We start from the raw sequence: 26,467 nt of genomic DNA, 5'->3' as shown, positions 1-26,467 counted from the left end.
ATATACATATTTTAATCCCAATATTTTATTAATATATAAGAAAGTTGATATATATATGGAAGATTAATTTATATGTGAAAATAAAAATATCTATGCACTTATACCCTAATAATGGCCTTAATTTTTTTTTAAAAAATGAATTGTAACATGAGAGGTATATCATCAAACCAATTATAAAAACTAAGACAAGACAACGCTTCTCTATCAACAGCTATCTGATTTCTATTGAAACGAGAATCCGACTAAGATAGTGCAATAGAAATGAGAATCCGACTAAGATAGTGCAATGCCTTTTCTTTTCCATCCTCATCAACTTGCACCAATAGAGCATCTAATAACCATCCAAAGTGGTGATGTATACGATTAAAGGTTTCCCAGGAATTGAGTCTGCTAAGACTAGAGGATTCATTAAGTATTACTTAATGTTTTCGAAAGCATTTTGACATTTTTCATCCCAAATGAATCTGGAGTTTTTCTTAGCCAAAATAGCAAATGACTAACACCTTCCAAATAGATTTGAAATGAAACATCTTAAATACGCCAAACTAGAGGATTCATTAAGTATCGCTTAATGTTTTCGAAAGCATTTTGACATTTTTCATCCCAAATGAATCTGGAGTTTTTCTTAGCCAAAATAGCAAATGACTAACACCTTCCAAATAGATTTGAAATGAAACATCTTAAATACGCCAATCTTCCCCGAAGGCACGAATTATAAAGATAGATTTGGTTATTAACATATCATAATCGGAGAGAATTATCATCATAAAAATTATGTACCAATTTTTAAGTTAAATACTCCAAGCTTTTTTTTTTTTTTTTTTTTTATATATAGAACCAATGACATACATACATCAAAATAAGGCTATAATAGGAGTGAATTCCATGTATAATTTTATACTTAAGGCAACCATCCATCCTCTACACTAGTTTGCTAAGGATGACAATATCGAGTTTAATCAAAGCTCATTAAGAGCCAACATCATATCAAATGTAACAATATTGTCACACTAAAAAATCTTGCTACAATAAGTGTCGTACCATCTAATTAGGCGGTAGTCTAATTGTAATCATATAACTTTATTATAATTTTTATCATCAACAACAACAATAACATCAAACTTTTATCTAATTATGCGAGATAAAGTCTATGAAATATGACCATAAGACATAATTAAGTACAAATATCCCTATTTTCTAATATTGACTTAAAATTGGCTCATTCAATCATTTTTCAATATTTATTAATTATAGGTAACTTGGAGTCCATGATAATTTTGAATGATCGATCCATGAGATTCTAAAGAGGTCCAACATAATTTCACCTTCATATGCTCTATAAGCTAACAATGATACATCTTTTCTCCCAATCCAAATGTTTATTATAAAAAATGTAGCATTATAGTATTCATAAATTAGCATTAATTGAAAGTATTCTCATATGATTAATGTAATTAACTATAAGGTATTAATCTTATAAACAAAATCTTAGGTAACAAAATAGAACAACATAATTACCTCAAGCTCGTTAGCTAAAATTAGAAGAAATCACTTGCGCCAAATGTTAAATGTACATCTCATCGGCCAACCTTAAATAGGAAAAAAATATTCTGTGCGGAGGCCAATTAAAATACACCACATCACCCTTTTTACTATACCGCAGCATCCGAACATAGAGCTGCATCCAACTTCCTCACAGAATAATTTCTCCTTAAATAGAGACATATAGACTCAACCAACTTGAGGACTAGCCAATCTTTCCCTTATAGGTATACATGCTATAACACTCACATATTTTATGTAATATTTCAATAACTCACACAAGTCAAATAATAATATATGCATAACATATAATATGCACCAACAAATGTACTCATAATACAAAGCTAATATAGTAAATATTATATATAATGCAATATAAAGTAATATCAATAACACTTTTTCACTTGTAATATTACATATTAAAGGAGTATATGATAATATTAAAAACATACATGCATTTATCACATCAAGCAAACTTAAGTACCACCCGAACATGAAATCAATCTCTTATGTTTATGCGTTTATCACATCATGCAAATATAAGTTTACTTCATTATGTCTATGAATGTCATAAATCGGAGTGTATAGTAACATGCCAATTATATCACGTAGGAGAAATTATTCTTTGCGAACACTGGACGTCGTCTGGAGGCGAATCAAAACGGCCACATTATCTCCATGCTGTGTGTCACAACTATGTACCCGCTGTGTGCTAGATGACATGATGTACTTTGATTCTCCTTCGGATGATCGGTGTCTGCACAGAATAATTTCTCCATAGAATACATGCTATACACCAAACATAGTAATTTATTGAATATTTTATATCTATGTAGCCGACCTCATGATGTAATGGAATAAAGGCTTGATGTTGTTATTTTTATTGTATACCTTAAGACTACCACACTACATAACCCAAATAAAATGATAGCGTATATTAGATAAGAACACAACATCCTGTAATATTGAAAGAATGAAAGCTCTCAACTTTCAACTTCTAAGCAATGGTTTAAAAACATAGCATTTTACTAGACAAAAACCTTGTCCTATAAACAAATGAACACAATATATCTTCCTTAAAGTTTGTCAAATAAGAATATAATGAATAGAATGAAACCGAAAGAACAAATTGCAAACCATAATCCAGTTATGATGACTTCCTCTTCAAAAGCAAATTTCTACTAAGAATTTGCATGGTAGTTGAATTATATCACACGAGCCGAGTCTCCTGCTTCACATAGCAAGGCGACTCGGCCTCCTGGAACTTGGAGAGCCAACTCTGGCTGGGTCTTACTGTACTCTCTTTGGACGAAGGCGGTGGCCGCCTCAGCTTGATTGGCGTCGACAAATGCAAGGCAGCAGCCTCTGAATCCGGCGCCGCTGAACCTTGCACCAAAGACACCAGGGGTCCTTAAGAGAATCTCATAGAGTTGTATCATAGGTTCACAGCCTGCATTTAGATTATTGCCAATCTGCTTAATCACAAGTTATATTTATTTAAGTTTTTATTAGTGAGGAATAATTATAATTTCGTTTTGTTACAAACAGATTCTGATTAATTTTTTCATGATGCGATAACATTTAAGGGAGTATTGGAAGTAATTGGCTTTGGATATCTGAATAAATTTTTGATCATGATAAAACTCAAAATTATTGAATTTACTGTGAGATATGTGCAGTGCAATTTATCACAAAATAAATTCAACGGATTTTAAATCTATGATCAGAATATCCTGATCACAATTTTGTTTTGCGTTTTAACGGAGCATATCAAACAACAAGGAGTTACCACATTCGTAGTTTTGTATAGAGCTGAGGCCAGAAGCTGATATCAACTTTCCAAATTCTACTAAATTTCCTGAAGCCCATGCTTTTACTCCTGCAAAAAAAAAAAAAAAAAAAAATGCAAAAAAAAAAAAAAAAAAGTTCATCAGTAGCCTTACTCAAATAGTTTGCAACAAACTAAAATATGAAAAAAGTATTTTAAAATGAAAATTTTAATTTCTATTTGAATTGGAACACTTCAGCACTGTGCTTGGTAGTGTTATGATGCTAGATTTGAGAGCACAGTGGCGCCATAAATTGGCGCCGCTGCATTGGAGTTTCTGCTCTATAGTAATTATAGATTCATCATGCGGCGCTAGGCCACTAACATCATTTATTTATATATCGATAAAAATACATTTTCTTCTAATTTATCACACTTTTATCTTGTAACTTTTCGTATATAATAGATATGGACTTTATGAACAATTTGACTTTAATATTATCGAATTTCACTGGGTAAAATATAATTTATGATTTTTTGAAATTACAAAATAATATATAGGTTTTCGTATATTTTATAGATTTAAACATTTCATGTATTAAAGAGATTGATACAACTGATATGAAATAAATATGATAATTGCACGTAAGTAAGGAAGACTGGCTATTAATTCTATAACTAATCCATGTTGGCTATTAAAACATAATACCCTGCGTAGGAGAGTGAGCTGACGGGTTTTCCTTTAAATATGGTTTGTGGTGTTATCCCGATTGTGGCTTATAATTGATGATCGATTATGCTGACAGGCAGAGGGTGACGACTCTTAATGATTTATTGAAAGCCATCTATAATGATTAAATGATAAATATGCTATAATAATGATGATGATGATGGATATAGATGAAAGAATGAAAACAACACATTAAAGCTGGATGTCCTACCTTACTGAATCACATACTGATGCAATCCGTGCTTTAATAGCATTCATAACATTGATAGATAGAAAAGTGAGTGTGCATTACATATACTAATTTCATATAATAGATAATTGATAAGATGGGCAAGACTAATGACATTAGCACATGTAAATTGTTATGAACCGGTTGGGGGCCGGTTCAACTCACCGGCCACCCGCCTATTAATAGAACCGCGACCCAAGATGGCTATTCGCGAACAGGGAGCGGAAACGAAGAGGGGCGAGCAACCGAACGTGCGAAGGAGGGATTTGGAGTTTTTCTTTCGCCATTTTTAGCAGTCGATCGCGTTGAAGGATAAGAACTGACCATTCCTTTTCATTTCTACCATTAAAGGAGTGCTATTTTGGGAGAATTTGCAATGAGCGAGAGGAAAGAGGGAAAAGGTTTGATTTGCAAATTTTTTGTAAAAATTGTTTCCTAATTATTTCTCCAACCCTTAGAAACATTAATTTAGAGATAAAAGAAGGAAACGAAGGCAAGGGAAAGGAATTTTGGGAGAGAAGGGTTTAAGAATTTTGAGAAAAATCTTCATTTTTTTCTTTGTAAGTGACTCTCATATTATACAAGTTTATTTCAATTTTATTATAAAAGCATGTTTTTATAGAAGTTACATTTTGGGAAAATTGTAGGAACTCGAAGTTGAAGTCGCTCCAAGGATCGAAGTTTTGGGAGGAATAAAGTGGGTAATTTATATGTGTAAATTTTCATTATTTTACTTTCATTTCGAATCTGGAAGTAATAGTGCATATAATTAAATAAAGTCTTATGGAGAATTTTAAATGCATTGATTGAAAACTATTGAAGCTTTAAGAATAAGAAAATATCGAATTGTGAAAGAAAACAAATGGAAAGAAAGTGGAAGGTGAAAATGAAAAGCATAGATAAAATATGGATAAACTAGAGATATATGTATATGGTACATGTATACAATTATAAGAAAATAAAATGATAACAAAATGAAGGAATCAAAGGAAAAAGAGAAAATGTTATGCATGTAAAGTGTACAGGAGTTCACCCCCTTATGATACTGGCTGGGGACGTCGTACTCGTGCACGTGAAAAGGAAAAGGAAAATGTAATGGAAATGGAAAAGGATAAATGGAAAAGGTTGTACCTTTGGGTACTTTGAAATGGTGCTCCTGTGCAAATTAAAGGGGAAAAGGAAATATTAAAGATTTAAAATATTTTAAATGAAATTAATTGAAAAAATATATAATAGACTGAATGGATGAAATAAAGTTAAGAATTGATAAGACACATATTAACGATTATAAAGGTATTGTAAATAAAGAATATTAATATTGTTCATTTAAATAGTTACCCATTGAGTTTACTTAGTAAACTCAACCCACGAGTTTAAATGTTTCAGGTAAGTTCCTAAAGAAGAAATGACTGAAAGAGAAGAACACGTTTACAGAAGACGACGTGCAAATGACAACAGATAAAATATATTTTGTGTTTAGTGGCTCTTTAAAACGAATGAAGTAGTATAATGTTTAATGAATTTTATCGTCTGACTTTTCGTACCCGCCTCGTTAGATCGAGCATCCGGGCCAGGTCGTGACATAAATTCATGCTACAATACTGATTTTTTGATTACCGATGTATTTATGTTTTCACACATGTTGTTGATTTGATTCTCACTTTTCATTATTAATCATATTGAATTGTACAAGTAAGGATTGAATATTGATGATATTTAATACTATTGATTTTATTGATTGAGATGAACATGCATATTGATTCATTATATCTTGTATAGAAAGCTTTAGTGAGTTTTGAGTTTCTGCTGGGCTTTGTAAGCTCATTATGTGGTTGTATTAATTTCAGGTCAGGGAATGAATCAGGACTGTGAGTGAGACTGATTGACATCTTCAGGCTCTTTTGATTTTATTTCGTATTTTTTTTATTCTTTTGTAATTAGGAGCTATTGTTAGGTTAATGAATGTTAGTTATCTACTTAAATATAACTTTGGTGAATGAATATAGTGAAATATTTCAATATTTATGATATTTAATTGTTTTTAGCTGGATATTGAATTATATTGATGATTTAAAAAAGATCTGGTTGATGGCTAAAAAGATAAAATAAACAATTTTTTAAAATTGATTCTAGGGTGTGCCATAGTTAGAACTAGATTTAAGAATTCTTAATCTTCATTCACTTTTGTTGAGTGTTATATAATGTGTTAACTTTATTAACACTCACTGAGATAATTAGACTAGATAGTTTAAATATTTTCAGAGAGGTGAGAATATTATCCACAGCTAGAAGAAAACAAAAAATCCAGTAATTATCAATTAAGATAGACCCGAGACGTTCTTTTATAAACTTATTGGTTCGGTATGAAAAATTGCATTCCCATATAAATGGCACTGCATTTCACTTGTTATTATAGTGCTAATAATGGGTTAATGTATGTATTTAATATATTTGCCCTTCTTTAAATTGATGCCAAATAACAGCTGATCAAAACAAGGGAATACATTAAACTATCTATAGTTACAGTTCTGCTATACACAATCATGGGAAAGTAAAAAAATTAGATAATTGGAAATGAATAACAGCATATACCTTCATGAACCCTTTTATTTTCTGAAAAGTAGTGCTCTGCTCTTTTAGCTAAATTTTCTTTTAGTTTGTGCTGCAAGAAACAAGGGTAAGAAAAAAAAAAATTATACCAAAAGCTGTAAAGAAGTGGTGTCGGTTTTCTAATAATAGATGACATCTTAATTGACAAGCATCCCAACTAAATACTTTTATGTGCTGCATAAAGCAAGATAGTTGAAAAGAGTAGAAATGATTTGAATTTTATGTATTTTATTGCAAAAGTCTTGCCCCTTTATTTATATAACATGATTCAAGTTTACTCTCAGAAACTTCAACATATTGAAACTAATAATAGCATTGAAGTTAAGAAAGAGATTCACAGCTTGTACACATTTATTTCTCTAGAAATCATAGAGAGACTTCTGCCCCTTGAGAGAAGTCCCATAAGTTGTCAACTTATCCACAACAATGAGCCGTTAATTTGCAATCTCAGGTTGTCAAGATGGTCTCTAATTGACAACAATCCTTCATGTTATGTTTTGTTTTACTTCAGGGGATTTGCTTATTCTGAAATTACTTCCTTCAGTGTTGTATGCTGCGTGGAAATCACTTTCAAAGGAAATGAAACCCTTGAAAACGTGTATATCATCAGCCTTCAATTTTTCGGAAGCGCTAACATGTAATATTTTAAAGGAACAAGGACAAAGAGCTTAAGATTTGAGAAAACAACCTATCCAAGTAAATAAAAAGTGCAGTGAACACAATTGTTATGACCTGGGTGCAGTGAACTGGTTGAACTTTAACTTTCCACAATATCAGGAGGTCCTCACCAAGAAATATGATGAAGGTAACGTGTACTACTTGCAAAAGCTGGTCACCTCCAAGGAGCTCAACAACAAGTTTGAGGACAAAGACTTATTTATGAGTTATTATCAGACTTCTTGTAAGAGAGCGATGAGGCTAGTGAGACCAGTTATTAATGTTGCCCTTTTTGTATTTTCCTTTTTTGTGTAACACCAAAATTCTTCATAAGGTTCGATAAAATATTCCCTAAAAATTGTACCAAATTTTTCTGCATATCCCAAAATTTATCAAAAACCATTTTTACTAAATTTTATATTCCATTTCAATCATTTGGATACATATATGCATGTAAAGAAAAAGTTTCTATATTAGATTATAAAATTCCTCAAACTATTTGAAAATTTCTTAAAGTTTTAAATGTAATTTTACTGTAGATTAAATTAATCCACTGTAGCTATTAGGATGAAATCTCGATTTTTCCAGAAGATTAAGGCAGTGGAATCCAAAACCTATTAAACTTAGTTAATGTTTATCAGTATATATATATATATATATATATATATATATATATATATATATATATATATATTTTTATATATATATATACATATATATATATATGTATGTATTAATTATTGTCATTTTTCCTACCTGATACCAGCAGCTGTTAGTTAAAGAAGGTGGATGCAGCAGTATATGAGCGGAAAGAGATGATGGCTGCACTGTATCAACCGCACTGTAGCAGCAGCAGCACAAAAGAAGCTAGTTATTATAACAGCCGTGGGTACTGTAGCAAACGAGAAAAAACATCAGAGAAACAAAAAGAAGAAGGAAGAGAAAAAAAAGGAAAAAGAGAAGGAAGAAGGAAATAAAGCAAGGAGGCTAATGATTTAGGTAAGAAATTTGGATTTTCTTGTGTTAATTTCTACAATTGGATTCAGAATCAAGTAGATAGACTTCAAGAATTGAATGAGATGATATATATTTGAGGTAAGACCTTATTCTGTGATTTGATATCGATTGGATTTATAAATTATGAATTATCATAATTTCCCAAAAAAATTATATATGATTTATTTAAGTTATTTATGAAAGGAAAAAAGATTGGAGTATCCTAAGAGAAAAATCCAATCCAAAGAATGAGGTGAGATATCCAATCTTTAGTGCAAGAAGCAAATAATTAATAGGACTAACTTTTATACAATTTCTTCATATTGAACATATGATAATAATTTTATTTGTAGTTGAAATTGCACACTTATGATTACCTGATTATAAAAAAAATTATCTCAGATGTATGATATTCCAGATTCATGATAACTATTTGATATCATATTTTATTCTTGACACAATCAGAATAGTTGATTTTTATCAGGTACACATTCACGCTCAATAAGTCACTACACGTAAGAGCAAAACTTTTGATAATGAAAGTTTGTGTAAAGTCATTTTATGGGGGATAACCCAACAAATAATGATCTGTGCAGGGAAAGACAAGACTTGATGAGATGAGCCTTAATAGGGACCATATATGATATATCTGAATCTCTCTTCTAAAAAGCTGGTACGTTGGAATCCAGCCTTGAAGTGAGAGGTCATTATCAAATTAGTAAGTCAACCAGCTAAGAGACGACTTATTATAAATATGCAAAAACCTATAGGTATTATATGGCTTTTCTAAAACAGTGAACATGAATGAAATGAGAACAAAATGAGGGAAATCTAATAATTTCATTTAATAATTGAACATTCGTATGCAATTATCATTTGCTAAGCAATAGATATAATAATTGAACATACTTAGCCTGTCGACTTACTAACATAGGGCTTCAGCTCGTCTATAGGAAGTAATCTTGTTGCTTTTAGGCTTGAACTTGAGCCGAGATTGTGAGTCTTCAACCCAACCAGTCAACTGTTGTTATTTCATTGATCAAGTTATTCCTGTGAACTAGAAATTTTTCTGATGAGCCTTATCAGATGCCAAGGTTCGAGGTTAGTTGACTTCACATTTGCCTGGTTAGGACAACACTTAATTTTAACCATTCCATCTCTACTTTAACTCACATTACCTGAGAAAATTCCTTGAGTGTTAATTAGAAGGTAAGCAAGCTCCTTATCTGACTTAGGGATGGACGAGTAGATACATGATAGTAAAGATTACATGGTGTTGCATTAAAAATCCAATCATCTAAAATATCTATCATATAATGGTACATGTATACACTAACAACTACATATGATTTTTGAATACTGCCTTGCAACTTCAATATTTCTTCTCCTGAACAACTTATGGCTGTGAGATTGCATTTGAGTTCATGTCAGGTAGGATGTCATATAAAACTCACATTTTGAATAGAACTGTCTATTGCCAATCTACTCCAAAAAGAAATTTATTCTTCTTACCATCTAGAAGTGACAACTCCACTATCGATATAATTAAACATTTAAATATAGTTCTCATAGTTCGTATGATTTCCTTCTATTCCTAAGTTAGACGGAATCATCTCATGATATCTCATCTGAATGAAACAAAGCCTAACTAAATCATGTAAATCTGTCTTAAAGTAACTTCCAACCAGACCAAGCAAGAAATTCTCTTGTAGGATCACAACATTCTCATGACTTCCGTATCTAATCTCTATAACAATTTGTCAGGATTTAGGCCCATACATGCATAAAATAATGGTTAAGGCCCAGCTGAAATCATGCATTTCTAATAAAGGATTAGATGATATTTCACCAATAGTTATTTGGCGAAGGATAGCCATCACTAACCAGCTTTCCAATGACTATGACTAGCCATTGTCAGAAGATAGGATGGCTTATAAAACAATGCTATCAATATAATAAATTAAAAAAAGAGTTGGGAGAGAAGTCTGGTAGTTGTATGATGGCTATCAATTGTTGTTAAATAGAAGTTCTGTCATTGATATTATGATCAATAATATGAAGACGTGACTGGATATTGCCTAGTCAGATGAATGTAAGCCTCTCATTTGCCCTACATGTGATGGGACAAGGGTCACCCAAAGTTTTATTTAGCCTTAAATGTGTCATGATTGATGATTGAAGATAAATACACACACATACATACATATAAGACACGCTCTTGAAAATTTTATTCAGCCATAGTAATCAAAATCATATTCATTTTCTAGAGCTAAGATAACCCTGGCCCTCATTCTAGACCAATTGTGACCGACATCAACAGAAGTTGTTAGGTTGTATGAAAATGAGCCCTTCCATTGGCATGTACGTTATGATGCTGTCATAAATTGAGACAAGGATAATCAATTGAGCCTATAATCCTATTAACACATCATGATGATGACAAAAATAAGACTTAATGATGTGATGCATGAATTGAGTTACACATGATTAAAGAAAAGGAAATTAAATAAGAGCTTAACCGTTTATAATATCATGCTTCAAATTAAAATCGGTTACAAGAAGTCGTAGAGTTATACTTTGCTTAGGCAAAGGAATTACAATGAAAATTGACCGGGCGATTTAAGCCAATACGAAGGAAAAAAGTAAAGTTAAAAGCTAGTGAATTGAATCCAACAATTAATACGGAGTTGTTCACCTTGAGGCCTCTTCTCTCTTTCCTACGAAACTAGGTTGAGCGGCGGAAGATCGTAAGCTAGTAGTGAGGTTGCCACGAGGAGGGAGGAGCCAATGATCGTCGCCACGAGGAAGGAGCTTGGAGGTGGTGGAGGCGCGGGTGGGTGGCCTTCGATGATCCAGTCGTAATATGAAAATTGTTCGTCAATGACGTCTATAAGAGTGGGGAGGATCCGATTCAAGTAGTCTTCCACGTTGTCGTCGAACCCAAATCCCACGTCGAAGAACGGCGATCTAAGAATGTGAACGTGGCCGTAGATGTCGATCTTAATCCCGTAATTAGTAGCGGGATCCGCCATACACCATGTATTGGGAGCCAGTTTGTCACCACAAGCTCAAGGGGATGAAGGGGTGGTGTGGGGATGAGGGAGAGAAAGGGTCGGCGGTAGAGAGAGTTGGGGAGTTTGTGATTTGTTGAAGAAAACTTAAATTAATTTCAGTTTTAAGGGTTTTGGGAGGGAAAATACAAGAAATTTGAATTTCCAATTGAGTGCAATTAAGGCACTAATGGAAATTAAATTAGGGTGAGGTTAATGGGGAGCCGGCGGTAGAGAGAGAGGGGAGGGGAAATAGAAAACTGAAATTATTTTCAGTTTTGCACAATTGGGGGGAAGAGTTATTTGGAAGTAATTAGGATTTCAAATAGGAAGGGGGAATTAATTGGGTAATTAATGGGGAAGCAAGATTGGGGGGCCGGCGGCATAGCTAGGGAGAGAGAGGGAGTTATGGAGAGAGGGAGGGGGTTTTCCAAATATAAAATGATGACTAGGAAAATCTGAAATAAAATCCAAATCAACTTAAATTTAATTAATTTGGATTCATTAAAAAAAAAAAACCTTCCAAAAATAGAATTTCCAAATTTGGAAAGAAATTGAAATTTGAAATTTCAAATTTCAATGAGAAGTAGGGGAGGGGGATGTGGGGAAGGTAGTGGTACGGAAAGGAGGCCGGCGGCAAGGTGGCCAGCCGGCGAGGCTATGGTGGCCGGCGGGTGGATCTAGGGACGACGGCAACAGAAGCTTGGCTTCTTGCTTCCTCTTCTCTACTTGGGGTCTTCGGTGGTGGAGAGATAAGAGACTAGAGATTTCAAGCCTTGGGTGATTGCTACAAGTGAACTCACAAAAAGATCACAAAGAACTCACTAAGAGATCTCTACAATATTGAACTCACAAAGAGAACAAAACATAAGAAAATTTCATTTCAATAATTCATTAGCCTCATACAAGATACACGAGCCCTTTAAATAGGCTCCAACAAAAGTCTACTATGCCCCTTGGGCTACAAGAGAAAACAAATACCCACAAGGGTAAAATGGGAAAAACTGAAAGTAAATAAGTAATAATAAAATGCAGATACAAATAGTCCTCAGTGGTACAGGCTCTCTATCATGGCCGTCAATCTCTGGTGTCGTCTCTGATAGACGCGCCGGAATCTCCTGTCAATGCCCCCATCACTTAAGCTCTAGGTTATATTGTTTAGTTGGAACATCGGATAACTATGTTGATACTTTGATGGCCCCTAGCCTTCCTTTAGAACCAATAGTAACAAATGTTATTATAATTTGTCTAATGATACCAACATTTGATCAAAATGCAAATCTAAGTTGCGTTTATGATCCATTTTAAATTAATTTTACATTAAGGCTTTTTAATTATATTTTTCTTGAGAAATGCCCCTTAAAATTTAGCCCTTTTTCTTATGTGATAATTTTGACATAGCGAGGGTCTTTTTTTAGAATGTTTGACACTTTGAATGCGTTGGCATGCTCCATTTTGGGAAAAGAAGATAGCCATGCTGATGGGAACATTAGATCGTGGAAGGTCTATTAGAGACGTGGCCGTCGATCTACGGCGCCACAATTGAGTCATTATATTTCTGATTTGTTTTATGTATTTTCTTATTTATAATGTCATATTGTATTTGCTTTATTAGTTTCCCGTTGTACCCTTTTATTAAGGGAGGTCGTATGTAAGCCCTAGGGTCATTGTCATCCTTTTATGTTGCGAGTCATTGTATGAGGCTATTTATAGCCCCATTGTTTTTCTTTTCAAGTTAATGAATGATTGATTAAAATAATTATTCCCTTTGCATGAGTTCTTGTGAGAGCTTGAGAGATCGGAGTAAGATCCCTAGGAGAGGGAGAATTGCGCATCACCCATTAACCTAGACGAGTCAGGTTCGTGGGACTATCTCGCCGCCGCCCCCCCTCCCCCCCCTCTCATTAAACACCCTTGGATTTATTTCCTAATCCCTCCATCCTCTCTTGGAAATAATTCCAAATCCCCACTACCTCCTTGGCCGAAATTTCCTAACCCCCATTATTTGGTTTATTTCCAAAGGAGAAGCTCTCCTTTTGGAAATACATTAAAGCCTCCCCCATCTCCCCATGCTGCCGGCCCCTCTCTCCTATCCCCCCCTCTCTCTCTCCAATCCCCTCTCTCTATATTAACACCTCTTTCCCCTCTAGGAATTAAATTCAAATTTGATTCCTAAATCCCTCCCGATTAGAAATATGAAATTTATTTCAAATTTTTAATTTGTTCTTTCCCTCTTAACCTACTTCTCCTCTCCCAAACCCTCCTCCCTTAGCCGGTCATACTTCATCATCTCCACTTCAAGTTTAAGAGAAACTTCTTTCTCTCTAAATGGAGTTGCAAGGTTACTAGAGATCTTCGAAGGCGACCATCATCTAGCATTCATGAATGACTGATCCAGATCTTGATTACGGCCTCTCTTACGACGAGCACGGATTTATTTGCATCTTACACTCGACCTTTTTCGACATCAATCGGCGCATCGATCACACTGTAGAAGAGTACGTAGAGCACATTTTGGACACCTTGGTCGAGGCTATTGAAGAACAACTTGGAACCGTCAAGTGGAGGATTACAACCGATCATTGACGAAGATCTTCTAATCTTCCTCTTCTTGTATTACTTAAAATCTAAGCCTCTTCCTTGTGATTTGATTTTAGTCATGAAGATCGGGTTCGCCTAACTCTGCCGAGCTTAGTAAATGTAGGGATTGAGTGCACTTCATTTGTTTCTAATCTTATTGTTAGATTATGGATTTTCGTTGAAAGCTATTATATTTGCATGTTGTTGATTTCCTATGTTATTTTGATGAGTCAAAGCTCTTACTGTGTAACTTAGCCTAAACGAAAGTAACCGCTCTTACATTTTACCTTGTCATTTATTTGCTAATAGTTCTAATCTTTATTATTCTAATCAATAACTCGTGCAAGTTCTTTTCAAGTTATTGCATGCATTGTAGTCCTACATCACACGCAATGTCGCACCTGTGATTTATCGTCAATTTTGCTTTTAATTGAATTGACTTTACGAAGCATGCATAAAGGTCAACAATTCCAAAGTTGTGGTGCAGCTCTTTTTTTTCTCTTTTTTGACTATAGAAATACAATTAATGCAGTATGTACTAGTAGTCAAATAGTGATAGGAGAACCAACCAACTAACTTCAAGTTATTGCATGATCTTATATAATTAAGCCATTATTAGATGTTCAATAAAATAGAAGGCAATGAACTTATTTATAAAGAGTAAAAGCTCAAAATAGTCCCCCGACTATTAGTAAATGTTCAATTTAATCCCTGATTTTTATGATGACCCAATTTATCCCCCTGACTATTAGAAAATATTCCAATTTGGTCGAAAGTCTAAAAGTAACAGTTAAAATTAACCCCAACAGTTAAATGAGAGGGCATTTCGAGTATTATGGTGTATGTAAGATTATATTATTTTTTATATATTTTTTTAAATTTATCATATTAAAATAATACAAAAAAAATGAAAGTTAACCAATTAAATAACAAGTGAATAATTAATAAACATGGTTAACTTTCATTATAATTTTTGTATTTATTTTAATATGATAAATGACAAAATATATAAAAATAATAATACAATTTTACATACACCCTAATGTCCAAAATGCCCTCAGATTTAAGTATTGGAGTTAACTTTAACTATTACTTTTAGTCTCGGGATCAAATTAATACATTTTCTAATAGTTAGAGGACTAAATTAGGGCCTTATGAAAGTCTGAGACTAAATAGGGTATTTACTAATAATAGAGGGGCTATTTTGGGCTTTTACTTGATTTGTAAATAACAGGCAACTACTAATATAAAATAGTAATTAGTTATTAAGTCCCAATCCAAAAGTACTAATAGTAGTAAATTTTACAACTAAGTCATTAACTAAGTATTTTACACATATTTTATATCCATGAAATTAATTTATTAATTAGTAACTAGGAAACCGGGTTGATAACAACATAATCACACACACACACACTACCTAGGGTAAAGCATTAGGTAAATAGGAAACTGACAGCCTGTTTATTTGTAATAGTAAGAATGTAAACTATTAATCAATTAGTCAATAGGACACAACTTATTTACTGAATTAGCTAAGAAATTGGTGATTAAACAAAACTACTGATGTGGAACAAGCTAAACAATGACATCAAGATAACATTAATAGAGATAAGCTTTTCTTAATTAAGCCACTAAGTACACCACATCATTATAACTTACTTTGTTTGTAATTAGTCCAAAGAAACAATATTATTCTGAACAAGTAGAAAAATGATGCATCTTGAATACCTTGTATGCTTCATAAATACTTGGTCCAACTGTTAAAACAATGTTAAATCGGACAAATTAAAAAAAAAAAAAACACTTTCGGAAATTTATTTATATGTTTATATGAATATCCAATTACCTTCACAAAGACGTGGATCCACACTTTCAGCACCTGAAGCACTGCACAACAAAGAAGCCAAAGCAAAGAATAAATGAAGGATATTAAGATTTTATGTTCAAATGAGATGCTTACTAAGATTTTAAAAGATATTGGAGATAGTACAATAATTTGATTGGCAAATTTTTAATTGATTTTTGAGACTAAGAGATGTCGAATGATTGGAGAATAAATATTTTGGTACCAATATTTAAGAATAAAGACAATGATTAAGATTATGCTAACCATAGAAAAATACAATGGAATATAGGCTTACAAAATGGAACTATAGAAGAGAGCACTGGAATATAGGCTTAAAGAATCATATAAATTTTGGAGAATCAATTTGATTTTATGCCAAGAAGATCTACTATAAAAAGCGATTGTAATGTAAAGATGATAAAGTATAGAGAGCAAAGAAAGAGGGGTTTTCATATATTTTTTATGGATATTGAGAAAAAGAATTGATCTAAGTACCACATGAATTAATTGGGTGTGCTTTAACATATAAGTATTTGGGTCAAAGATATAATAACATTCTTAAAGATATTTTTGATGGAGTATAGCCTATTAGAAGCAGTTTTTAAGTGCCCTAAAAGGTTTCAATTATCATAGATTTATATCAAGATAAGCATTAAGCATGTATCTTTTTTGTATTAGTTATGGATAAATTTATATTGAATATTCAAAGTGAGGTGCTCTGGTATATGATTTTTATAAATGACATAGTTCAAATTAGTGAAACATCTATTAAAATAAGTAAAAAATTTAAAAATAGAGAAAATATTTAAAGACATTTTAAAATTAGTAGAACAAAGATTTAGTATTTGATATATAATTATAGTGCACATGATGTTATAATTATCATTCGACACTATTAGAAGATAGGGTAATACCTCTAGATTTATCTTTATATTAATCATATAGAAGAACAAATGATGAATGAAGATATATCTGATGAAGACATTGGCAGAAGATTTCGGCACGTCTATCATCGGAGGAATCATAAATTGACAACTATGACTTGGAGCTTTATTTATAATGCATTTATGTATTTTATTTTTATTTATATTCTGGTTTACCATTGTACCCCCAAGAGGGATTAATTATTGCTGTAGCCCAGGACATTTGAGTCTTTGTGTTTTTCTTTTATTTGAGGCATATATATGATGACCCTCCCTATTGTATGAGAGGATGATTGATTAATGAAAAATTTCAGCTTTCTAGTTCCCTTGAGTGTTGAGAGCTCTAGACAAGGAGAGAAGTCCCTAAGTGAGGGCAAAGATAATACCCTTCAGCCGTCAGAAGAGTTCGGGCTCACGGTCTACCTCCCCATTCCTTTCCCCACCACCAGCCCCCTCCCCTTTTCCTCCCAACTGATGGCCCCTTCCCCATCTCCCCCAAACCACCAGCCAAATCCCCCATCTACACCCCAAACCGCCGGCCAAATCCCTACCCGCCGGCCAAATCCCTACCCCCATCCTAAAACCGCCGGCCAAACCCTCCTCCCCCATCACAACGCCGACCTCCTTTCCCTGCTTCCACACCGCCGGCCATAATTCCCCTAACCCTTAGCCGCCAGCCTAACCTATCCCATGCCCCCTTGAATCCAATTCAATTACACCCTAATTACTTCCCTAACTTAGCCCATATCTTATTTGGAAAGTTTCTTAATTTAAATTTAAATGAATTTGAATTTTAAATTCTTTCATAAATAGCCTACACCTATTTTAGGAAGTCCCTTGATCACATAAATCTAAAATTAATTTAGATTTGATTCCTCAATCAACAATTAATGCAAGGATCCACATTCATTGAATGTGGATACTCTTCTCTCCCCTTCTCTTGGCCACCCCCCTCTCTCTCTCTCTCTCTCTCTCTCTCTCTCTCTCTCTCTCCCTTTCTTAATTAAATCCCTTTTCCCCTCTTGCTCTCAATCAAATCCATCCCATCAAGGTGCGGCCCAACATAGCCCCAAATTTGAGCAAATTCAAATTCAAATTAATTCCTCCTCTCCAATCCTAAAATCTGAATTTTCGGATTTATTCTTGCTCCCTTCCCTAACCCTAAAATCCAAAGGGAGAAAGAACCACTCCTAGCCTTGACCGAAACCCTCCAACCTGTCCCTCCTCCTCTTCTTCTCTTCTCCTTTATTTCATACAACCCAAGGAAGAAGCTATGCAACATGGCCTTCGCCCCATGAGTGGTAGATCCAGAAAGAGACCACGGATTCGGGTATGATCTTCAAGGATGAGTGGATATTCTCCGGTCTCCCTTCTTCAACCTCAACTTGGAGATCGACGACATCGTCGACGATTACGTCGACCTGATCCTCTTCACTTTGACTTCTGCCATCGACGAGCACCAAATCTCCGGACAATGGCGAGTTATTGGTTTTAAATATAAGCATTTTTTAGAGGTGAACGCCTCATTAAAGTGAAACGAGGTGTGCCTTGTGTTATGCCTCTGTTGATTTGAGGCGTACACTCGCGGAACATGGACGAAGCGTCCGTCTCGTCGCATTAATGGGCCGAATTGCGACCTCAAGGCACACCTCTTATTGCACAATTTTAAACCATGAATTCTACTAATAATATCCCCATATATTTCACCATCACTTTGAATAATAAACCCGAGATATTTAAAATGTGTACACTTATTAATGACTTGATCGCCCAAAGTCACAATCCCTGTCCTAGATCTATTACTTCTAGAACTACACTCCATGTATTCGATTTTAGATCTACTCAAATGAAAACCTTTAAACTCTAAGGCTGACCTCCATAATTCAAGTTTTCCTTCAACTCTCTCTCTAGTCTTATTAACAATAAGAATATAATCACTAAAAAGCAGACACCAAGGTACCTTCTCTTACAAGTGTATGGTAAGAACATCCATGATTAAAGAAAAAAGATAAGGGCTTAAAGCTGATCCTAGATGCAATCCAATTGAAATAGTAAAATACTTGGTCAAACCACTGCTATCAAGTCCCATGTCCTGGATGAGAAAAGTGGAGAGTTGTATTACATAATCGGGAACCAATATAAAACTTGTTGAATAATCATGACATGCACCATTTAATACATTTTGATGCAACATCTCCCCCCACTAAAAATAACTCTTTCCTAAAAACTTAAAAGTTTGTTGTTTATATAGTGAATGAAAGAGATTCAACCTATACAAAAAAAACAATCTCCTATAAGGTGGCCAAAACAAAAATCTTTGCAAATATTAATTATTAGTAAAGATTTGAAAAGACTATTAGAATCTTTGATAATAGATGCATAAATTTTTGTACGGGTGGGGCTAGAAAAAATAGTATTAGAATTTTGAGTAATGATAGACGTAGAAGATTGTGTTTGTAAAAGAGAAATAACAAGGGATTAGTAAGATTGTTGTTATGGAGATGGAATGATCATTGCGTTGTACCTATCTTACTAATTCTCAAGAAAGATAGCTTATGGAGAATGCATATCAACAAAAGAACCATCAATAACAGCACAATTAGGAACAGGTTCCTAATTCCTTAATTGGATGATATATTAAATCTAATTTTATAATCATTATTCTTCTCAAAAATTGATATTAGATGGATAATACTAAATCATAAATTTGACTGGAGATGAGTGGAAGATAGATTTTAAGAATGATGGCATGAATGAATGACTAATAACGTCATTTCATCTATCCAATGTGTGTAGTACTATTATGAAGATTTTTTTTTTTACTTTTATGAAGATTATGAACCAAGTTTTTAGGCCATTTATTGACAAGTTTTTAATTGCTTAATTTGAAAACATGCTCATTTATATCTAAGATAGAATAATTCAATCTTTTGTGCCTTATTTTAAGGCGCTTTGATAAAAAAAGTTATATATTAACTTAAAGAGGTGTAAATTTTACTCACCCACAAGTTATATTTCTTGGTTTTTGTTTCTTCCACAAGATTTGAAGCTGATCCAGAAAAGATAAACGCTATTATTAGTGGCCTCAGCAGTAATCTATTTTTGATGTTTGAAGTTTCCATGAATTAGTCATCTTCTATTGTCGTCTTATACAGGGCTTTAGTTCCATTACTATTTTAACGGACATACTGAAGCAAGACATATAAATGAACTCCTACTAAGCATTTGATCATATAAAAGCTAGATTGATTGAGTCTGGCATGCCTAAGCTTCTTGATTTTATATAAGTTTTTAAAGTATCCCATGATACTTTGGCAGTAGGAATTAGCAGTGCATTGACTTAGGAAAACTACCCTTTTGCATGCATTAGTGAGAAGCTCAATGATGCTTAGCAAAAGTACTCCGCTTATGACAATATATTTTACATTATGGTGCAAGCCTTAAGATTTCAGTGTCGTTACCTTCTTCATAAAGAGTTTTGTGCTATATTATGACCACTAAGCTCTGCGGTATTCACAATCCCTTAAAAAATCAGACCCATACTTACCTTTGATGTTGATGGTATGGTTAATTAAACATTTTCATGCTTTATTTAAAGATTTGTATCTAGAGAATATTTAAAAATTGTTTCATCAAGTTTATTTCCTTCATTATTATATTTTCCTTGGTGTTTATTTTCTGCTATATTTCTCATTGCATATTTACTTCTAACCTTTCATTATAAATAAGGTCCCGTAAGGCCATGTTGAACATTGAATGATGTTGATTGAAATATTGAATCAAAGCCTTCTCTCCAGTCAGAGGCCTCCTCAATACCAACGCAAATGGTTTAAATGCCCTGCTCTTGATTGCAGGTTGAAATTGGATCTATCTGCTGCTCTGTGTCTCAAGATGAATTAAACAGGAACGTTTCTTCAGGTTTCTTGTACGAAGTGTTTTTTACATTTTCTCTTTTCCAAATGAAGCGCTTTGATGAAATGAATATGTACAACAACTTCAGGACAAAATTTAAGGGTCTACCTTAAAGACAAATCAGCATGCCTAAAATGATGAAATAACTATAGATACAAAAGCACTATAGAAATACAAGAAAGAAACAATAACGATAATATTATGCAACTATTTAGTGCTCTTAGAAAACAGTCAAATTAATTTTTAAGGAAATTACCAAAGAAGAATCTTTGCAGCCTTCTGGCACTCAGCAACACGACAATTATATCCAGGATTATCCTTTAAGCAATGCTTAGCCCCGGAAAATGCCAATAAAATCTTATATTTATTTGCTCGTTCAGAACTTTTGGCCCCGTTTAGCATGGAAGAACTAACAAACGTATGCTCTTTTGTCTGTATAAGTAAATAGGAAAACAATAAGCGATTATAAGAACTAATAAATATTGTCATCCTACTTTTGAACCAAAAAGTGAGAAATGATAAACCTCCATGATATTAAAACACAGAACATGCAACTTCTATACAAAGCCAGGCATCTCTGCTAAATTTGATCACTATGAATTTCAGCAAAAGTAGAGGCACACTTGACATTAAGGCGAAAGCATATATTCACTGGACGGAAAAAGTGGCCGTCTGATTCCTTCAAAATATGAACTCCTAGGTAAATCTCCAGAAGAGAACTGAATCCGTAATACATACTAGAGAATATAATTCATGCATATAAACAGGCAACATCTTGGTAGTTGAATAGCATGGTAAAATCTACACAGGTATCAAATTAGTTAACCACACTACACAGACCTTGACCTTTTCGAAAATACGTTGCTTGAAGCCATATATATACCTAAGAAACCAAAGCAGCCAACTCAATATCTGTCACTCAATAAAGCCAAATATGGAATTCTATGTTCGCTCAAGAAAAATGAAGCTTAGGCATAAATCCCATTTTTCAGACTGAGGATTCTATTCTCCTTAAAGAAGATTGATTTTTAATTAACCAAAATTTCCCCGAGGTTCATATCAAGGCTTATTAAGATATTAGTCCTTATTTTCTATGAGCACAAGCCCTCATAGTTAATTACCTGTCCTACTAACTTTCGATTAAGGATGAATCATTTAGCATAGCTTCAAAATTTTTAAGTTTTAGTCTCATTTATGGGGGATGGAGGTAGACCCGATCAAGATCCTATAATTCCACATCCTGAGAATACTGTGAATCTCAATCTATCAATGCTAACAAACCATTGGTTGTAACGTCCAGGGAATCTAATTAGCAACCATAGGATGCTTCCTCTCAGGGATCCCGAGTAGATTGGTTGGTTAAATGTAAGTTTTGGCTTTGTTATTATTTAAGTTTGGGGCTTACGACCCCATTTAGGAGTTGCCCACATATTTGATTTAGGATGGGGCTTACGGCTTGTAATTTAACTTCGAGAATTATTACTTCATTTAGAAGTTTTCCAAACAGTAGGTCTTATTACTTCCCTTGAAAGTAGTCTATTCGTTTAGTTTTGGATAGGTCTTACGACTTTCATTGAAATTTGTTTGTTTGTTTAGTTTTGTATAGGTCTTACAACTTTCATCGAATGTTGCCTGTTCGTTTCACTTTGCAGTTTATTAGGATTTGTTTTATCACTTCACTTGAAAGTTTCCTTAACATCATAGTTAAAAATAGGTCTTACTACTTCCCTAAGAAGTAGCCTATAGTTTAGGTTAGGAATGAGTTACTTCATTTAGAAGTTCCTTCAATACATTAATTTGAGTAGGACTAGGACTTACTGCTTCCATTGGAAATTACCCGTACTTTTAGTTTTGAATAGGCCTTACTGCTTCTTTTAGAAGTTGCCTGATAGTTTATATTTGTTGCATAATGAATAGTTATTTTAATTTCACATTCTTCCTGCCTCAGTAGATTTCTTTTTTACTTCAACACTACTGTTTTAGTTTCAGTCCTTCATTTTTAGCAATGTAATTTTGTTACAGCACTTTGACTTCTCCCTTACTACTGTTGCTAAATTTGTCCTTTCTTTATTTGTTTGTAGGAATTTGAAATCTTCACAAAAGCTTGTTTGGAGCTTTGCGATATTGAGTGTTGGTTTGGCTTGAGTTCAATTGAGTTGGGCTGAGTTTTGTACTTCGTGTTTTGTGGAGTTTTTTAGTTTCGGAGTTTAGTTTGGGTCAGTTGGACCATTGTACAAAAGATAATTTTTAGTGCAAACAATTATGTTTTTTCTCCCTTCATCTTTTTTATTGCATTTTTTTTAATTAATTACTTAATCAATTATTTAAAAGAATTTTTAATTCATCATCTAATTAATTAATTAATTAATCAATCAATTAATTAAAAGAAATTTTATTATGTTTAATTAATTAATTAAAAGAGATTTTAAATTAATTAATCAATTAATTAATTAATTAATTAACTAATTGAGATAAAATTAAAAATAAAATTTATTTATTGCTCAATTAAATTAATAGAAATAGGATTTTGGATCAATTTATATTATTTTAGTTAATAAAAATATATTTATTTATTTATTCTTAATTTGCTCTCCAAAAGCCCTAAAAAAATTCTAATTTTAAAAGGAAAATATAGCGACCCACCCTCCCTGTGAAGGGATGTTAGGGTCACTTGCCCTTTCAATCCACCCGGCTGAATCAAAATTTGACAGTCGAGGGCTTCCGGACCCTGATTAGTCTCGATATAGGTCTTCTGGTCTTCCAACGAGGCACCTATTATATATTTTTATCAAGAAAATCTTATCATGTTATTTTTTTCAAAAATTCAACAGCCTCCCAACGTCCCCTCCCTGCAAGGTGAGGTAGGGAGGATATTTTCCCTTTCAATCCCCCTGGCAAAATTAAAAAGTCAATGGCCGAGGGCTTCAGGATGAGTATCGATCACGATACGAGTCTCAGATCTTTAAATTACGGTTTTGGCACCTAGTGTTATTATTGTATTTATTATTTACAAAAACTCCTGTGGAATTTGGTCGGGGCGTACAACCACACGCAGAAGCGGGTGCACAGGTCGGAGGCACGGGGTCGGCGTGGGGGCTGATTCAAGTGCTAATAAGCTAGTGGGATCGACTTGCGCACAGGCTCACATGAGTGAAGTGGTGCTCGGGTTGGTTGAGTGTTGGGCACTATATACGCGATTATGCACGGAAGCAGGGGCACGAGTAGGAGAAATTATTTGGTGCGAAGTCCGGACGCAGCTCTAATTAAATATTGACACGTGGAGGAGACAAGTGGATGTTCGATTAGATATTGTTTATTATTTGTCTTGTCAGCACGTCCAAACTTACCTGGCTCAACCCAAATTATTTAAATTCGCATGCAAAAGACTTGAAGCTAGGTCATTTTACTTTTCACCCGGCATCTTTCACTGCTCACTCTCTCTCATTTAGTATTCCAGATGCTATTCTTTCAATCCTTCGGCATTCCAGACGTTGCAAAAGTTCGTGTCCTTTACAAACATGTACAAAAACTTGCTAATGCCTTTGATGCGCTTTTACAACATTTTTTTTTTGTATTTTAAAAACTAGGTCACATAAGTTTAAAAATTTTGATTTGTTTTTGTTCGTTTTAGCCTCATTTTCACTACGCTTTAAGTATGCTTTCATTATGCTTTTGTTTTCATGGTATCAGTTTGTATATCGATTTCTCAAATTTTCAAAACTAGGTTGCATAACTTTAAAATATCTTAGTACATTTTTAAATAGTTATTTGCATTGCTCTTTCCTTTTGCATTTGCTCTTGTGCTTTCTCTGCGCTTTAATTGCGCTTTTTCTTTAAGAAAGAAAAGCGTAGTGTAAGCACAACGAAAGCACAGAGAAAGCATAGTGGCCCTTTATGTTCCTCCAATCACTGCTCTTATTCACAGAGTATTTTTCTTTATTTTTTGCAGATGACTCCTTATATTAATTCAATTACTTATCATTGCTATGTTTCAACCTTCCAAAATATTTATGATTCATTTGTCGATATAATTAAGAATGATGTTGAGAACGCTTTAAGGACTTTTAACATCTATCAATTTTTGAAGTTCACACTATTCCAACAAAATGTACCTCTAATATACGAGCTGCTGAAATTCTGGGATATCTCTAAACATGGCTTCATTATCAAAGGTCATTTGTCGAAATTTACATCTGATGAGGTGGCTCTGCTAACAAGTTTGATTTGGAAAAAAAATCTGCATGCTTAAATTTCTCCATGTAATACTTTCTTCAATCAATTTAACCAAAAATTGTTCATAGGTTTTCCCATCAGTGTTTAGATCATATGCCAGAGTGAGTCACTTACAGGATTTTTATCAACAAAAATTAAAACTAAAATGACAACTAAACAGATCAACTGACCAAGAACTATGTTAAGGACTTTTATAATGTTTTTTATTTCTAATTTATTTTTCCCCCTCAATAACTTAAAAACCCCAAGAGACTCCTATCTATAGCAAATAATGTAGACAAGTTCTCGTCTATTAATTGGACCGAAAGTATTAGGGAATTTTTTATCAATGAATTTAATAAAATTTGCTACTAAGTTTACCATGGACAGCCACTTGGTTACATAAATAATTTTGTACCTCCTATTGGTGAGTCCTAAGTTCATTAAATCCAATTCTAATAACAATTTTTTTTTTACCTAATATTACTTTATGTGGTCTTATACATATATCGTTCCTAGAGCACTTCCCTAAATACCAAATTTTAAGACAACATTTTCTTAGAGAGTGTGTGTGTGGGGGGGGAGGCGCAATACAGATGTTTTTTATTCTGTAAAGAAGGCTAACAATTTATTTGCTAACTTGAAGAAAAGGTAGGTACGTATTGAGAGATGTCATGGAGCTCATTTCAATGAATTCCTAAAGTGCGATTTTTTCCTTACAATTTTATATAATTTTGAAAAGACTTATAGTTTCTGGAGGATGCAAAAAATGAGCTCCAAATAATTGCAATTGCTAACCTCCAAATACAAACTCAATCTCCTCACCAAATCCCCTCCCCAATACCAAATTTTTTTTCACCCATATCCCTTATTCTCCCATGCAAGACCACCCAAATTTTACCCATCAAGACCCCCTCTAGCTCATGGTGAGGAGTGGGCTAGTGTTCAAAAGAAATTGCTTGGTTCCCTCCAAAACATTTGCAATAGAATTAAAGAGAATTTAAGCACCAGGCCTAATCAACTTGAAGTAAAGGTCGATTCTCTTGAATACACGCTTATCCACCATATAACCTAATGTAAATATGATCCAGAAAAACTATTGTATCGTCCTCATCCTCACTTACCCATCTATACAGAACCCCCCCACAATTGCCCCTCCAACTCACTGATCTGTACATAAAGCCCCCCCCCCCCCCCCAATCTGTACAATAGCCCACAATCCCCCCCCATATATACAGAAATTACTCCCACTGTGCCCGAAGCACCCCAATCTGTTCATAAATCCCCCACAAGTGTACAGAAAGCCCCCTCCACAGCTGCTTCTACACTCCCAGCTTCCCCCAAAGCATCCCAATATGTTCATAAACCCCAAGTGTACAAAAAGCTCCCCACACAGCTACCCCTAAACACTT

General features: G+C 33.8%; 1 protein-coding gene across 4 annotated transcripts in view; it reads right to left on the bottom strand.

The window, feature by feature from the left end:
• Positions 1–2,479: 2,479 nt before the first annotated feature.
• Positions 2,480–26,467, bottom strand: part of LOC110108982 (galacturonokinase) — a 64,305-nt gene continuing 40,317 nt past the window's right edge. For all 4 annotated transcript variants that reach the window (XM_020839855.2, XM_020839856.2, XM_020839859.2 and 1 more), the window contains exons 9-14: positions 21,100–21,275; positions 16,009–16,049; positions 15,891–15,919; positions 6,862–6,931; positions 3,332–3,421; positions 2,480–2,992 (exon numbers count right to left, since the gene is read on the bottom strand). In XM_020839855.2, the coding sequence (XP_020695514.1) occupies positions 2,748–2,992; positions 3,332–3,421; positions 6,862–6,931; positions 15,891–15,919; positions 16,009–16,049; positions 21,100–21,275 (651 nt within the window). In that variant the 3' untranslated portion in view covers positions 2,480–2,747. The remainder of the gene's footprint in view (positions 2,993–3,331; positions 3,422–6,861; positions 6,932–15,890; positions 15,920–16,008; positions 16,050–21,099; positions 21,276–26,467) is intronic.

The sequence above is a fragment of the Dendrobium catenatum genome, unplaced genomic scaffold (genome assembly GCF_001605985.2).
Source record: "Dendrobium catenatum unplaced genomic scaffold, ASM160598v2 original_scaffold_71536, whole genome shotgun sequence".
Taxonomy (NCBI): Eukaryota; Viridiplantae; Streptophyta; class Magnoliopsida; order Asparagales; family Orchidaceae; genus Dendrobium; species Dendrobium catenatum.
Note: the sequence above shows the minus strand (reverse complement) of the source record. Positions and strands in the feature narration are given on the sequence as shown.